The sequence below is a fragment of the Haematobia irritans genome, chromosome 1 (assembly GCF_050003625.1).
Source record: "Haematobia irritans isolate KBUSLIRL chromosome 1, ASM5000362v1, whole genome shotgun sequence".
NCBI lineage: Eukaryota > Metazoa > Arthropoda > Insecta > Diptera > Muscidae > Haematobia > Haematobia irritans.
In genome coordinates, this window is record NC_134397.1 from 258660700 (window position 1) to 258676846 (window position 16147).

A 16147-nucleotide genomic window follows, 5' to 3' on the forward strand; every position below is an offset into this window, starting at 1 on the left:
AAAAAATTGAAGTAGAGAGGAATATTTTGCAAAATCTACCAAAACTTCAAGAATTCAAATCGGCAGACTAGTCTATATGGGGGCCTATATATACACTCAAAAAAAAGTTTACATGGATCCAAGGATTTTTACCTTCCCTTAAGGATTTTGGTATTGATTCCGAGCCATAGATGCGGCTTCTTTAAAATAAAGACATTTTTAGCGACCTATCTGGCTTTCAATCTAGGATCAATAAAATTAAAATTAGTATGCAGATCTCATTTATCGAATTTTCATTCTCCTTTCGCAGTATATTAATAAAGCTATTCACGTACAAACGAATGCCAGTTTAAAAATCCAAATTATAACGAGTACTTCAAAGTAAACAGAGATTTTTTAATTCCAAAAAAAAAAAAACTTTAAACCGAAGATGCTAAATCCTCAAAATAAGTCTTAGCCTATATTCGAAGCATTTTTATTTTAAATTTTAAGATTCAATATTTCAGTTAATTTAAGGACGATTTCTTTAAATCAAGAATGTGTTTCTTTACTTTAAGGAAATTTTGCCTAGGTTTAAAGACATGTGGCTTTAACGGAGGGACGCAAATTTCCAAAATTTGCATACTAAATTTAATGAAAAAAAAATTTTGAAGCAAAGATTATAAACTATATTTTAATTAAATTTGCATTATTGTAAATAAATTTGTCCTGAACATTTTGTAAATTGCACATCCTAAAATTTAGGTTGCGTAATCTTTAATAGCAGTGCACAGATGTGTGGGGAGATTGCAAAATGACAGTTGAGAACCAATGTGATAGATGGGATCCCCTGTATGAGATGAGTGGACTGTATAAGGTTGTATGTGTATTTTGTTTTATTATTTCTCCAAGTAATGAGAAATAATAAACAAAATGTTGATGACGTGAAACCCAACCGGAAAACGAGTAGAAATAACAAAGTAGAGGTTTCAGTTTTGAATTTAAAAAATTAAAATTTTATTTATTAGATAATTAATTGTAGGGAAAGTGATAGAGAAGAAGTATGATGCTCACCGTTGTGTAGTTGATGCAGAAGTGAAAGAAAGTAAGGATCTTAAGGAATGGATAGCTTATTCTACTAAATTTTATAAAGCTAATATTCACAATAGGCGTTATCGATATCAATTCGGCGACTTTTTAGTAATATCTATTCAAAATAGAGAAATTCATAAAACTCGATAATTACAATATAATCAAATTCATTATTATACAATTCAAATTCATAACAATTCAAGATATACAACTCATAAATTTCATAAAAATGTTTGGCAAACTATGAAGTTTGTCCAAGCAGGTAAATATTTTTTTCAGTGTACAGATGAACCGATACACACCATATTCAGAACACCTATTTATGCAACTAAAGTACCTCTAGATTTCGGACATATCTGATAAGAATTGCGGTGTCTAGAGATCCTAGAAGTCAAATCGGCAGATCGATCTATATGGGGCCGATACACACAGATGGAGCGATACATACCATATTCAGCCACCGCGGTGCAATGGTTAGCATACGCGCCTTGCATACACAAGGGTTCGATTCTTGCTTCGACCGAACAACAAAAATTTTTTTCAGCGGTGGATTATCCCACCTCAGTAATGCTGGTGATATTTCTGTGTGTTTCAAAGCTTCTCTAAGTGGTTTCGCGGCAAAGGAGGTCCCTTGTCATTGAGCTTAACATGGAATCGGGCAGCACTCAGTGATAAGATAAGAGAAGTTCACCACTGTGGTATCACAATGGTTATATAGTCTTAGAATATCTCCATGATCAAGAATATATAAAGGATGGAAATGGATATTGTGATGTTTTACAAACAGAATGGCAAACTTAACATGTTATACCCCCATCATCATTCTATGGTGGTAGGTATAAAAAGTAAAAAAAAAAATACTATTCTATCACGATTATATGAACGAGGGAAAATTACTACCTATACACAGCAAACAAAAATTGGACAAGAGCATCCCGGGATCCCCCATTAATTTTTCTCCTTCCGATGAAGGTCTTTTGGTCAAATCAACAAAAAAGGAAAAAACAATAAAAACAAGATTAAAAATTTTACAATTTGGATCATAAATAGGAGATCCAAACCACTTTTTTTGGAAGCTTATATTTTCTGGGTAGAAATTCGATTTGCATATCCATACAGTAGCACCTGGGACACAAATATCAAAATATTTTATTTTTCTAATATGACCCATTGTGCAACCTTTCCTTTTAATAGTCGTTGATCCTAAATGCTTGTGGAAGAAAAAATGCAATAAACAAAAAAGTCTGTTGACAGAATTATAAAATAAATTGTTCTTATTTAAGCTTTTTTATAAACGACCAAAATTATTTTTTTTTTTTTTGCCGATACAGACTAGAATTTCATATTTGTGGTAGTGATGGTCATGGATAAGATTGGATAAGTTGGTCGATGTTGATTTGGCTTAATGCACAGCGATCAGTCATGTATGAATGCCAAAAAGTGTTTGAAAATAATTTTATAAAAAAAATGTGGCATGTTTTTGTTTTATTTAAACATCACAGATGTTTCTGTGTACATATATATGACAAAAAAAACTTTTGTGAATTCCAAATCTTGCCAGACATTCTGCGACTAAAGTGATATTTTTGTTAAAAATTACAAATACTTGTGAAAAAATGTTTAAAAGACAACATGATTCATTTAGGTTTTCTGGGAATTTTTTCAATGACCAAATTCCAGGATTGTATTAGTCATCACAGTCTATAGACCATAATTTGTCTACATAAATGTCTTATTCTGAAAATTAGATGATTTAAGACTCTCATAATTTAGAATTACTGGTAACACTAATTTTTGTTCTATTTTCTAATGGGATGTGATCTCGTTTTTTATTAGTTTTTCAATTAAATGCACATATACATATATCTGCCATAGACGACTGAGAGGGATTAAGGCCATAGAAGAAATCTTTGCATATAAAATTTTTAACATGAGTTGAGATTGGTATCTATTCCGTAGATACCTAAATGAATACGTGATACATTAAACCATTATACCATACAAGAAGGTTAAAAAAAATTGAGAAATATTTAAATCTAAATCCATTTTTATGCAATTTCGCATATTCCTTTTATAATATATCATTCGCCTTAGCAGAGGCGATTTTATAAAGACAATATTGGTATTTTGGTCATCGGAATAACATATATATGGGAGATTTGTGTAAATCTGGGCCGATTAGACTATTTGGAGTCTAAATCGAACAAAAGAGATTTATGGGTGCCACACCTAAATCTGGACCGAACATTTTGACAAAAATTTCTATAGAAACAACATTTTGACAAAATGTTCTATTGAAATAAAATTTTGACAAAATTTTCTATAGAAATAAAATATTGATAAAATTTTCTTATAGAAATAAAATTTGGACAAAATTTTCTAGAGAAATTAAATTTTGACATAATTTTCAATGGAAGTACAATTTTGACAAAATTGTCTATAGAAATACAATTTTGACAAATTTTCTATAGAAATAAAATTTTTACAAAATTGTCTATAGAAATAAAATTTTGACAAAATTTTCTATCAAAATACATTTTTGACAAAATTTTCAATAGAAATACAATTTTGACAAAATTTTCTATAGAAATAAAATAATGACAAATTTTCTTTCAAAATAAAATTTTGACAAAATTTTCAATAGAAATACAATTTTGACAAAATGTTCAATAGAAATAAAATTTTGTTGTTGTTTTTGATTTCAGCTTAAAACCATGCGTTGACTAAACTACAAGTGTAGCTTAACCGACAGAGGAAAAACAATGATTAAAGAAAGGAACCAACAATAACAAAACAAAACGAATGAAAAAAAGAGGAAGCACGCTCAAAATAAATCCAGCCAACTGCACTCAAATCGATGATTTGATGGTGGCAAAGGAAAAGAGAAATGTTTGTATGAATTTATTTCGGCATAAGCCGGCTATCATAAACCTTTTTTCGGAAGGTTCAAGTGTGGTTCACTTTTGGGTTTAGTGAACTGCCTGAATTTATTCTGATAATTGGTTGATAGTTTTGCTGCAAGTAGTGGATGCTAATGAGGAATGTGGTAATTCCGAAACGTGCGTTCATCCAACCATCTTGCAGTCTATAGGGCTTTGCCCAAATAAATTTGACAAACATTTGTAGTTTAGTCAATGCATGGTTTTAAGCTGAAATCAAAAACAACAACAATGATTAAAGAACGAAACCAACAATAACAAAACAAACAACAAATAAAATTTTGAAAAAAATTTTTATAGAAATAAATTTTCGACGAAATTTGAAACAAATTGCCATAGAAATAAAATTTTGACAAAATTTTCAATAAAAATACAATTTTGACAAAATTTTCTATAGAAATACAATTTTGACAAAATTTTCTATAGAAATAAAATTCTGATAAAATTTCTATAGAAATAAAATTTGGACAAAATTGTTTATAGAAATAAAATTTTAACAAAATTTCTTATAGAAATAAAATTATGACAAATTTTTCTATAGAAAAAAATTTGACAAAATTTTCCTATAAAAATTTGACTATGTTGTCTATAGAAATAAAATGGTGACAAAATTTTCTACAGGAATAATATACAACTACGAAATATAATTTAAATTTTTTAAATCCAAATAGTGTTAAACCTATTTTTTTATACATTTATAAAAAATGATTTCATTGATTTCAATGATTTAATTAATTAAAAAAGAAAAGAAAATTTCCGAAGAAATCAGTTAATTTGTGTAGGCCAATTACACACAAAATAATATTAGTTGTGTTCCTTTACGTACTACTAGTTACTACTTTTACTAGTTTTTACTAGAGACCGTTCCTCAACCCCAAAAAATAGTAAAAGTAGTAAACAATTTTAAGAGAACAATGTTAAAATGCATGTCTCTTTTAAAATTTTTTTACTACAAGTTACTCGACAAATTTTTTCGAGTAAAGGTTGTAGATATGTCATGACAAAAATAATTATTTGTTTTCAAATTTTCGAAACTAAAGTAGTTCCAAATCGCTTTTTTGGAAATAATTCTGTAACTTTTTAATGGATTAAGATATCATCATCTTTGTGTCAAAGCTGAAATGTTTTTCTCTATATTTAGGTTTGTAGGTCCCTAGTGGATTCACGGGCTGGTCTATAGACGTTGGAAGTTGGACACCTCGGATGTATGAAATCTAGTGTTACTTGGCAAACGCGCAATTATGCACCGATTTTCATGATTTTTGCTTTGCTGGATAGAACTTATAAACTACCATAAAAAGATTGTGTATGTATGCGAATATATCTAATATTTGCGAGATAGGGCCTTACAATTTATTTTTTTGCAAAATTTGAACAAAGTGGGGTCTGTATTTTGAGTCTAGAAGGATTACATTCCTTATAAAATTCTACGTATTCTGGAGGAAAATTTTGTGCACCTTTGTGCTTTAGATTTAACGTGTAGACTCCACAATTTGGAATTTCAAAACAATGCCGAACCAATACCACTTGTTTCGAAAAAAGTACCAAAACATTGACCGACTCACACCAAATTCGGCACCCCCTTTAATGGATCAAAAGTACCTCTACGTTTTGAATTTCATGCAAATCGTATAAAAGTTTTAATGTCTATGTCATGAAGACCCCAATTGGGGGGGTCGGTTCATATGGAAGCAAAATCGAAACTTAGGCCGAAGTAGTCCCATCTTCAAAATGGACCTGCATGTAGAAGAAAAACGTGTCTGGTAAAATTTCAGCACTATAGGTTCATTATTGAAGGAAGTAGCCTGATTGCAACAGATAGCCAGACAGAGAGACATCGTCTTATAATTTCTCCCTGATCAAGACTATATATACTTTCTATAGTCAGAATTCGTTATTTGTATGTGTTACAAACGGAATGAAAAACCCCACCTTATAAGATACTGATAATATGCGCTATTACTCTACTTTATAGCCCAGAAGCCAGAGTTTTACATTGATTAAAAATTTTGCAAAAGGAGTACTTTTTATAACAAAGTAAAAACCATAGCTTCTTTCTATCGTAATAAGGATTTCAAAGTTTCCTGCAAAAAATCTGCCATTTGTCAAAAAAAATTTCGATATAAAAGTATTTAATTTACCTACATGTTTTGAAAATATTTATTCAAATCACAATACTTCTTTTATTTTTTATTTGACATTTTTACTATATTTTCGTTTCTGTACATTTAGCAAATATAGAAATCTGAGAGGATTTTCAATATTTCTCTCTTTTACTATTTTTTACTACGAGTAAAGTAAAGGAACACACCTATTATAATTTTTGAACATGCAATAAATTGTTGTTAAAGAAAATATTTAAGTTCAACCATATTTTTGTTGATATAACAAAATTGTATTTACAAACTACGTTATTAGTTCAAAGTTAAACATAATTTCTATGAAATATTTAATTATATCAATTAATTTCTGATGGAATCAAAAAATGTTTTCTGTGTGGCATCATTTATTTGTTGCTCGCAAAAGAGATGTCGCAATGTCTATTCAAATTGTATTGGAAATTGAACCGCTGAAAAAATCTTTGGTGTGCGAACGAATATCGGATCCTTTATAGGAAAGGTGCGCGTGATTAGCATTGTGCTACATTGAGCTAACAAAAGGATTATGAAGGCACCGTAGTGCAATGGTTAGTTTGTCGCTTTTTACATAAAGGGTCCAGGGATCAATCACAGTATCAACCGAACCCCAAAAAGTTTTTCAGTTCAACATGTTTTTATCTTAGTCCAATGTACCATCTATTAATTTCTTTTCATTTGAAAATGTTTAATATACCTATCAATTGATTATATTCATCTAGAAAAATTAAAAATATAATCCCACTAATTGAGTTTTTCTAATTAATTGAGATCAATTAAATCCACAACTCAACCATAACAACGGTAGCCACACAATGTACCCAGTAAACTCAGCTGGGAGTGTGATCAGACAATTAAATTTAATTTTCACGAAAAAAATAATGCTAAGGCTTTGGAAAATTTACCTCTTCAAATACCTCAAATAAAATGATTCAATTAACTATATTTTTTTACAATATAAAAAAATTTAAGACAAATTTAAAAAAACGGTTCGTCTATAGTAGCAATTTAGTGCACAATTGTTCCAAGGAATTTTGTAGATTTCAAGTAAATGTTAACTTTTTTTAAATAAGGGGTTGGTCAGTCTTTAAATTTCTATTTTATGAAAACTAATTGAAAATTCTTTATTTCACTAGTCTTTCCGTCTTCCTTCGATTGACGCATTTTGTGCGGCATGTGACGTTTGAATACCTCTTTCATGTTTTTATGATTTTAAATTTATACATAAAATCATTAACATTATTTTGTTTTAGTCATATAAATAAAACAAATTGTCCAAATGTTGATAGTAAATATATATCATAGCTTCTATGGTGAATGATACGTCATTTAAATGATTTTTGACCGAATGGTTTGGCGTGATGTAAACTATAACGAAAATATTTTATTTCATAGCAATGATAGCATCTAATATTGGCCCATATTGCGTCTTGATAACGTGAAATGATAGTAATATTTTTCATACGCATGTATGTCCGCATATTAAAGTTAATCATTCGCAATGTAGACCGAAGTAATGTAAAACAAAATAAACTAACATAACTATGCCTCCATATATAGTAGTCTGGAAGTAAAAGTAAAGTAAGTGATGGAAGATAACTTATCAATAATTTGATAGTAGTATTTATCTTTCTTTTTACATTTATGAGGCTTGTCAATATTTTATATCTACAAAAAATGTCAAAATTTTATTTCTATAGAAAATTTGGTCAAAATTTAATTTCTATCGGAAATTTCGTCAAAATTTTATTTTCTATAAAAAATTTTGACAAATTTTTATTTCTATAAAAATTTTTGTCAAAATTTTATTTCTATAGAAAATGTTGACATTTTTTTTCTATAGAAAATTTTCAAAAATATTTACTTCTATAGAAAATTTTGACATTTTTTTTTCTATAGAATATTTTTAAAAAATTTTATTTCTATAGAAAATTTTTTTTTTACATTTTTTCCTATAGAAAATTTTACCAAATTTTATTTACATAGAAAATTTGACCAAATTTTTTTTTTCTTTAATAAAAATTTGTCAAAATTTTATTTCTATAGAAAAATTGGTCAAAATTTCATATCTATCAAAAATATTGGAAAATTTTTATTTCTATAAAACATTTTGTCAAAATTTAATTTCTATGGAAAATTTTGTCAAAATTTTATTTCTATCGAAAATATGGTCAAAATTTTATTTCTATCGAAAATATGGTCAAAACTTTATTTCTATAGAAAATTTTTACAATTTTTTTTAATAGAAAATTTTACCAATTTTTTTTTTCTATAGAAAATTTGATCAAAATGTTATTTCTATAGAAAAGTTTGTCAAAATTGTATTTCTGTAGAAAATTTTGTTAAAATTTTATTTCTATAGAAAATTTTGTCGAAATTTAATTGCTATAGAAAATGTTGTCAAAATTGTATTACTATAGAAATGTTTTTCAAAATTTTATTTCTACCGAAAATTTTGTCAAATTTTTATTAATATTAAAACTTTTGACAATCCTTTTCAATAGAAAATTTTACCAATTTTTTTTCCTATAGAAAATTTGATCAAAATGTTATTTCTATAGAAAAGTTTGTCACAATTTTATTTCTGTAGAAAATTTTATTAAAATTTTAATTCTACAGAAAATGTTGTCAAAATTTTATTTCTATAGAAAATGTTGTCAAAATGTAATTGCTTTAGAAAATTTTGTCAAAATTTTATTCTATAGAAATTTTTTCAAAATTTTATTTCTATAGAAAATTTTGTCAAAATTTTATTTCTACCGAAAATGTTGTCAAAATTTTATTTCTATAGAAAACGTCAAAATTTTATTTCTATAGAAAATTTTATCAAAATTTAATTGTCATAGAAAATTTTGTCAATTTTTATTTCGATAAAAAATTTTGACAAATTTTTATTTCTATAGAAAATTTTGTCAAAATTTAATTGCTATCGAAAATGTTGTCAATATTTTATTTCTATAGAAAGTTTTTTCAAAATTTTATTTCTATAGAAAATTTTGTCAAAATGTTAGTTCTACAGAAAATGTTGTCAAAATTTTATTTCTATAGAAAATGTCAAAATTTTATTTCTATAGAAAATTTTGTCAAAATTTTATTTCTATAGAAACTTTTGACAATTTTTTTTCAATAGAAAATTTACCAAATTTTTTTTCAATAGAAAATTGTACCAAAATTTTATTTCTATAGAAAATTTTCTCAATATTTTATTTCCATAGAAAATTTTTTCAAAATTTTATTTCTATAGAAAATTTTGTCAAAATTTAATTGCTATAGAAAATTTTGTCAAAATTTTATTTCTATAGAAAATTTTGTCAAAATTTTATTTCTATAGAAAAATTTTTCAAATTTTTATTTTTATAGAAAATGTTGTCAAAATTTTATTTCTATAGAAAATGTCAAAATTTTATTTCTATAGAAAATTTTTTCAAAATTTTATTTCTGTAGAAAATTTTGTTAAAATTTTATTTTTACGGAAAATGTTGTTAAAATTTTATTTCTATATAAAAATTTTTCAAAATTTTATTTTTATAGAAAATTTTGTCAAAATTTTATGTCTACAGATAATGTTGTCAAAATTTTATTTCTATAGAAAAATTTTTCAAAATTTTATTTCTATAGAAAATGTTGTCAAAATTTTATTTCTATAGAAAATTTTTTCAAAATTTTATTTTATTAAAATTTTTTCAAAATTTTATTTTATTAAAATTTTTCTTAAAATTTTATTTTATTAAAAATTTTATTAAAATTTTATTTTATTAAAATTTTTCTTAAAATTTTATTGTATTAAAAATTTTCTTAAAATTTTATTTTATTAAAAATTCTATTAAAATTTTATTTTATTAAAAATTTTCTTAAATTTTATTTTATTAAACATTTTCTTAACATTGTATTTCTATAAAAATTTTTGCCAACATTTTATTTTCTCAAAGCTTTATTTCTATAGAAAATTTTCTCAAGATTTTAGTTCTATGGAAAATTTTGTCAAAATCTTATTTCCATTGAAAATTTTGTCAAAAAATTTTATTTCTATAGAATATTTTGTCAAAATTTTATTTCTAAAGAAAATTTTGCTAAAATATTATTTCTAAAGAAAATTTTGTCAAAATTATATTTCTATAGAATTTTTTTTCAAAATTGTATTGCTATAAAAACGTTTGTCAAGTTTTTTTTCTATAAACATTTTGACAAATTTTTATTTCTATAGACAATTTTGACTAAATTTTATTTGTACAGAAAATTTTCTAAAATAGTTTTTCTCTATAGAAAATGTTTCAAAATTTATTTCTATAGAAAATTTCGTAAAACTTTCATTTATATAGAACATTTTGTACAAATTTTATTTATATAGAACATTTTCTCCAAATTTTATTTATATAGAAAATTTTCTCAAAATTTTATTTCTATAGAAAGTTTGTGAAGTACCTCTGTGTTGGAGAGAAATATTTTGCAAAATTTGAATGCAAATTAAATAACATTCCAATATGGACACCCTTTTTTCAATCATAAAGGAAATATTCGGCCATCTGTTCGTAGTGACTATTTGTCTTTCGAAAATGTATGGCAGTTTACCAAACAAGAAATCAATCGAATATTAAATAAAACAAGTAAGGAAAGTCTAAAGTCGGGCGGGGCCGACTATATTATACCCTGCACCACTTTGTAGATCTAAATTTTCGATACCATATCACATCCGTCAAATATGTTGGGGGCTATATATAAAGGTTTGTCCCAAATACATACATTTAAATATCACTCGATCTGGACCGAATTAGATAGACTTCTGCAAAATCTACAGACTTAAAATTTAAGTCGGCTAATGCACTAGAGTGGAACACAATGTTAGTAAAAAACCAGTAAGGAAAGTCTAAACTCGGGCGGGGCCGACTATATTATACCCTGCACCAATATGTAGATCTAAATTTTCGATACCATATCACATCCGTCAAATGTGTTGGGGGCTATATATAAAGGTTTGTCCCAAATACATACATTTAAATATCACTCGATCTGGAAGAATTTGATAGACTTCTACAAAATCTATAGACTCAAAATTTAAGTCGGCTAATGCACTAGGGTGGAACACAATGTTAGTAAAAAAATATGGGAAACGTTTAAATCTGAAGCAATTTTAAGGAAATTTCGAAAAAGTTTATTTATGATTTATCGCTCGATATATATGTATTAGAAGTTTAGGAAAATTAGAGTCATTTTTACAACTTTTCGACTAAGCAGTGGCGATTTTACAAGGAAAATGTTGGTATTTTGACCATTTTTGTCGAAATCAGAAAAACATATATATGGGAGCTAAATCTAAATCTGAACCGATGTCAACCAAATTTGGCACGCATAGCTACAATGCTAATTCTACTCCCTCTGCAAAATTTCAACTAAATCGGAGTTAAAAATTGGCCTCTGTGGTCATATGAGTGTAAATCGGGCGAAAGCTATATATGGGAGATATATCTAAATCTGAACCGATTTCAACCAAATTTGGCACGCATAGCTACAATGCCAATTATACTGCCTGTGCAAAATTTCAACTAAATCGGAGCAAAAAATTGGCCTCTGTGGTCATTTGAGTGTAAATCGGGCGAAAACTATATACGGGAGCTATATCTAAATCTGAACCGATTTCAACCAAATTAGACACGCATAGCTACAATGCTAATTCTACCCCCTGTGCAAAATTTCAACTAAATCGGAGCAAAAAATTGGCCTCTGTGGGCAAATGAGTGTAAATCGGGCGAAAGCTATATATGGGAGCTATATCTAAATCTGAACCGATTTGGCTGATATTTTGCAAGTTTTTCGGGAGTCATAAAATATTCGGATGTACGGAATTTGAGGAAGATCGGTTGATATACACGCCAATTATGACCAGATCGGTGAAAAATATATATGGCAGCTATATCTAAATCTGAACCGATTTTTTCCAAAATCAATAGGGATCGTCTTTGAGCCGAAACAGGACCCTATACCAAATTTTAGGACAATCGGACTAAATCTGCGAGCTGTACTTTGCACACAAAAATACATCAACAGACAGACGGACGGACAGACAGACAGACAGACAGACAGACAGACAGACAGACAGACAGACGGACATCGCTAAATAGACTCAGAATTTAATTCTAAGACGATCGGTATACTAAACGATGGGTCTCAGACTTTTCCTTCTTGGCGTTACATACAAATGCACAAACTTATTATACCCTGTACCACAGTAGTGGTGAAGGGTATAAAAATACAAAAATAAAACATAAATCGAAAGGCCATAAATACATGAACATTAAATGGTAAACATATTGCAAATTTGTGTTTGTTTTTACTCACCGAATATCGTCAATGGCAAATACCAAATCCATTTAGCTTTCGTCATTTTAGGCAGCTATGTTGAGTTTTGTTTTTATTTTATTTAAAATTATTTTTATTTCCACAAAATATTATTTCCCGTAGATTCTTTCACTGATGTCGAGTTATTGATGCTGACTGATGATTTCCTTGTTGAATTAATATAGACTAGTGTGCAATAGAAAATTTATGTTGCATAAAAACAAAACGTTTGTATTTCCTTAGAGCAAAAACAAAAAAAGAAAGAACCAACGTAAAATTTTCAATTAAACTGATACTCAAGTGTTGGTTTTCGATATTTCTCTTGTTGATATTTGAATTTCAATTAGATTTTCACGCCTTAATGGTTGGTTTTATTTATTTCAATAATTCTTTCATTTCTTTCTATTTTAATATTTCAATTATCATGTTGGTGTTTCACTTCGCCCATTCACTTTTTTGCTTCATTCATTAACGTTACGCAGATTTATACAATTCTATGTGCTTGCAATTGCATTTCCCGTAGTAACATCTGGTGTTTCGAATATCACAGTTTCCGCAATTTCATTTAAATTGGGGAGGTTTTTTTTTTCAGGGTTCACTGCACTTCTATTCTAAAAGCATTTAATTGGGATTATAAAGTGATAGTTTATAAAGTAATATGTTATATTTTTTTATAATAAATGTATAAAATTTGCAATTATTAATTTTGTAATACATTAAAATCTTGAAGCGTAGATTCGATCACACACACACACACACACACACACACACACACATATATATATATATATATATATATATATATATATATATATATATATATATATATATATATATATATATATATATATATATATATATATATATATATATATATATATATATATATATATATATATATATATATATATATATATATATATATATATATATATATATATATATATATATATATATATATATATATATATATATATATATATATATATATATATATATATATATATATATATATATATATTTATATATATATATATATATATATAAATATATATAAATATATATATATGTATATATATATATATATATATATATATATATATATATATATATATATATATATATATATATATATATATATATATAAGTTTTTCTTTGAAATCCTTTAAGTTTGAAATACATAGCGTATGAATAACATGGAATCACATTAATATTAGGCATACGCAAACATGTCCCAATTTTAAAATTACTCATTCGCACTATAGGTCAAATAATGTAGATATAATAGTAAGAAAATCAACATAAATATATGAAAATTTGTTAAATTAAGCAAACAATATTTGAAAATGGATTGCAACCTGTCCATACCGATGAGATGTTCTCGATAAAATACTATTGCATCTATAATACAGCTTATACTAGTGTCCAGTAATAAAAGACAGGTTTGCGAGATTGATATCTGGCATTTTATTTTCAGTATCTTAATAGTATCATTTCCCTTAATCTTCCTGTTCAATAAGCTCGAACAATTTTTGTAATAATATGTAGTAAAATTTCATTTTTTTATGGAAATTTGTCTTTACTATTTCGTAAACTGCGGATCCTAAACTTTAGTTTGCTTTTCGGATGCTATACATAAAGGTTTTTGTCCCAAATACGTACCTATAAATCTGACAATATTGGTATTAGAAATAAAGGAAAATTTGAGTCACTTTTAAAAGTTTTCGACTTAGCAGTGGCGATTTTATAATTGTTTACACAATTTCGCAAAAATGCATTTATGATTCATTCATTGAAAAATTTGAAAATTTGAGTCATTTCTATAAGTTTTTCGACTTAGCAGTGAGTATCAGTGAGCATAAAATTTTGGGAAAATGTTTGTCTAGTAAATAAAAATTTGCAAAATTTTATATAGAAATAAAATTTTGCAAAATTTTCTACAGAAACAAAATTTTGACTAAATTTTCTATAGAAATACAATTATGGCAAAATTTTCTATAGAAATCAAATTTTGACCAAATATATGGAAATAAAATGTTGAATAAAATTTTTATAGAAATAAAATTTTGCACAATTTTTTATAGAAATAAAATTTTGCAAAATATTCTATAGAAACAAAATTTTGACAAACTTTTCTATAGAAATAAAATTTTGATTAAATTTTATATAGAAAAAAATATTTCTATAGTAATAAAATTTTGAATACATTTTTTATAGCAGTGAGTATCAGTGAGCATCAGTAAAAAAAAATTGAGAAAATTTGCTATAGAAATAAAATTTGACAATTTTTTCTTATAGGAATAAAATTTTGAAAAAATAACCAATAAAAATACAATTTTAGAAACATTTTTGTGTAGTAAATAAAATTCTGCAAAATATTCTACAAAAACAAAATTTTTACTAAAGTTTCTATAGAAATAAAATTTTGACAAAGTTTTTTATAGAAATAAAATGTTGACCAAATTTTCTAATAAAAAAATCTATTACCATACAATTTTGACTTAAATTTTTATAGAAATAAAATTATCAATAGAAATAAAATTTTGAAAAAATTTTTGTGTAACAAACAATATTTTGCAAAATTTTCTATAGAAATAAAATTTTGCAAAATATTCTATAGAAACAACATTTTGACTCAATTTTCTATAGAAATTAAATTTTGACTAAATTTTCTTTAGAAAAGAATATTTCTATAGTAATAAAAATTTTTATAGAAATAAAATTTTGACAAAATTTGTTATAGGAATAAAATTTTGACAAAACTTTTTATAGAAATAACATTTTGAAAAAAATTTTCTATAAAAACAACTTTGAAAAAATTTTGACAAAACTTTTTATAGAAATAACATTTTGACAAAATTTTCTATCAAAAACAACTTTGAAAAAAAATTCTGTCAATATTCAACATGTATATGGCCTTAAAATAAAATTTAAAAAAAAATAATTTCTATTGTTCGAAATATTTCAAATAAATTGATATGGGCATTAAAATAGATCGATCCAGCCCATCTGCTAGTCTAACATTCTAGGAAAAATAAAAAGATAGACGTAATTGGAAGTTGATTTTCATTTACAATCATGCTGTACATTGATCGAATGAATAAGGCAATGGAAACTAATTTGCATAAAAAAAACTTGCTTAGTTACAAAAATGTGAAGTGTTTTAAAAAATTTGGTTTAGCCGGAGTCGGAGTCGAGCAAAATTTTTACGACTCCGACTCCAGCAAAATATTCAGACTTCCACTCCAAGACTCCGGCTCCACAGCCCTGGTTAAAAATAGGAAATTTTAATGCCCTGTTGTACTTTTTAAGTGCAGTTAACGAAATTATATCATCTTATAGAAGAAGAAATTAACTAAAATAAAAAAGAAAATCATTCATTCTTACTATTTTTGGGAATCGTACGGAAATCTTCTTTTGCTTTAGTTCATATTGAACTTATGTGTACGGTCATTGAACTTTATACTCACGTTTAGTTCATAAATTTTTTTGAGACAGACTTAAAAAAAGTAAGATTTCATTAAGCTGTGGAAAATTTCGATAAAAATAATAAAATTTAACTATAAGCAAATAATTTTTTCCAATAAAAATAAGTTAAATTTAACGTTAGTTTATCTACGGAAATTTTTTTTCTGTGTACTCAGTATTATAATTCTACTCTCTGTGCAAAATTTCACGTAAATCGGAGTA

The 16147-nt window shown here is 26.1% G+C and overlaps 1 protein-coding gene across 5 annotated transcripts in view; it reads right to left on the reverse strand.

Moving 5' to 3' along the window:
• Window positions 1-16147, reverse strand: part of LOC142220942 (xaa-Pro aminopeptidase 2) — a 72354-nt gene that overhangs the window by 22423 nt on the left and 33784 nt on the right. For 2 of the 5 annotated variants that reach the window (XM_075290411.1, XM_075290376.1), the window contains exon 2: window positions 12458-13068. In XM_075290411.1, the coding sequence (XP_075146526.1) occupies window positions 12458-12503 (46 nt within the window). In that variant the 5' untranslated portion in view covers window positions 12504-13068. The remainder of the gene's footprint in view (window positions 1-12457; window positions 13069-16147) is intronic. The other 3 variants (XM_075290385.1, XM_075290394.1, XM_075290403.1) reach the window with 3 other exon arrangements.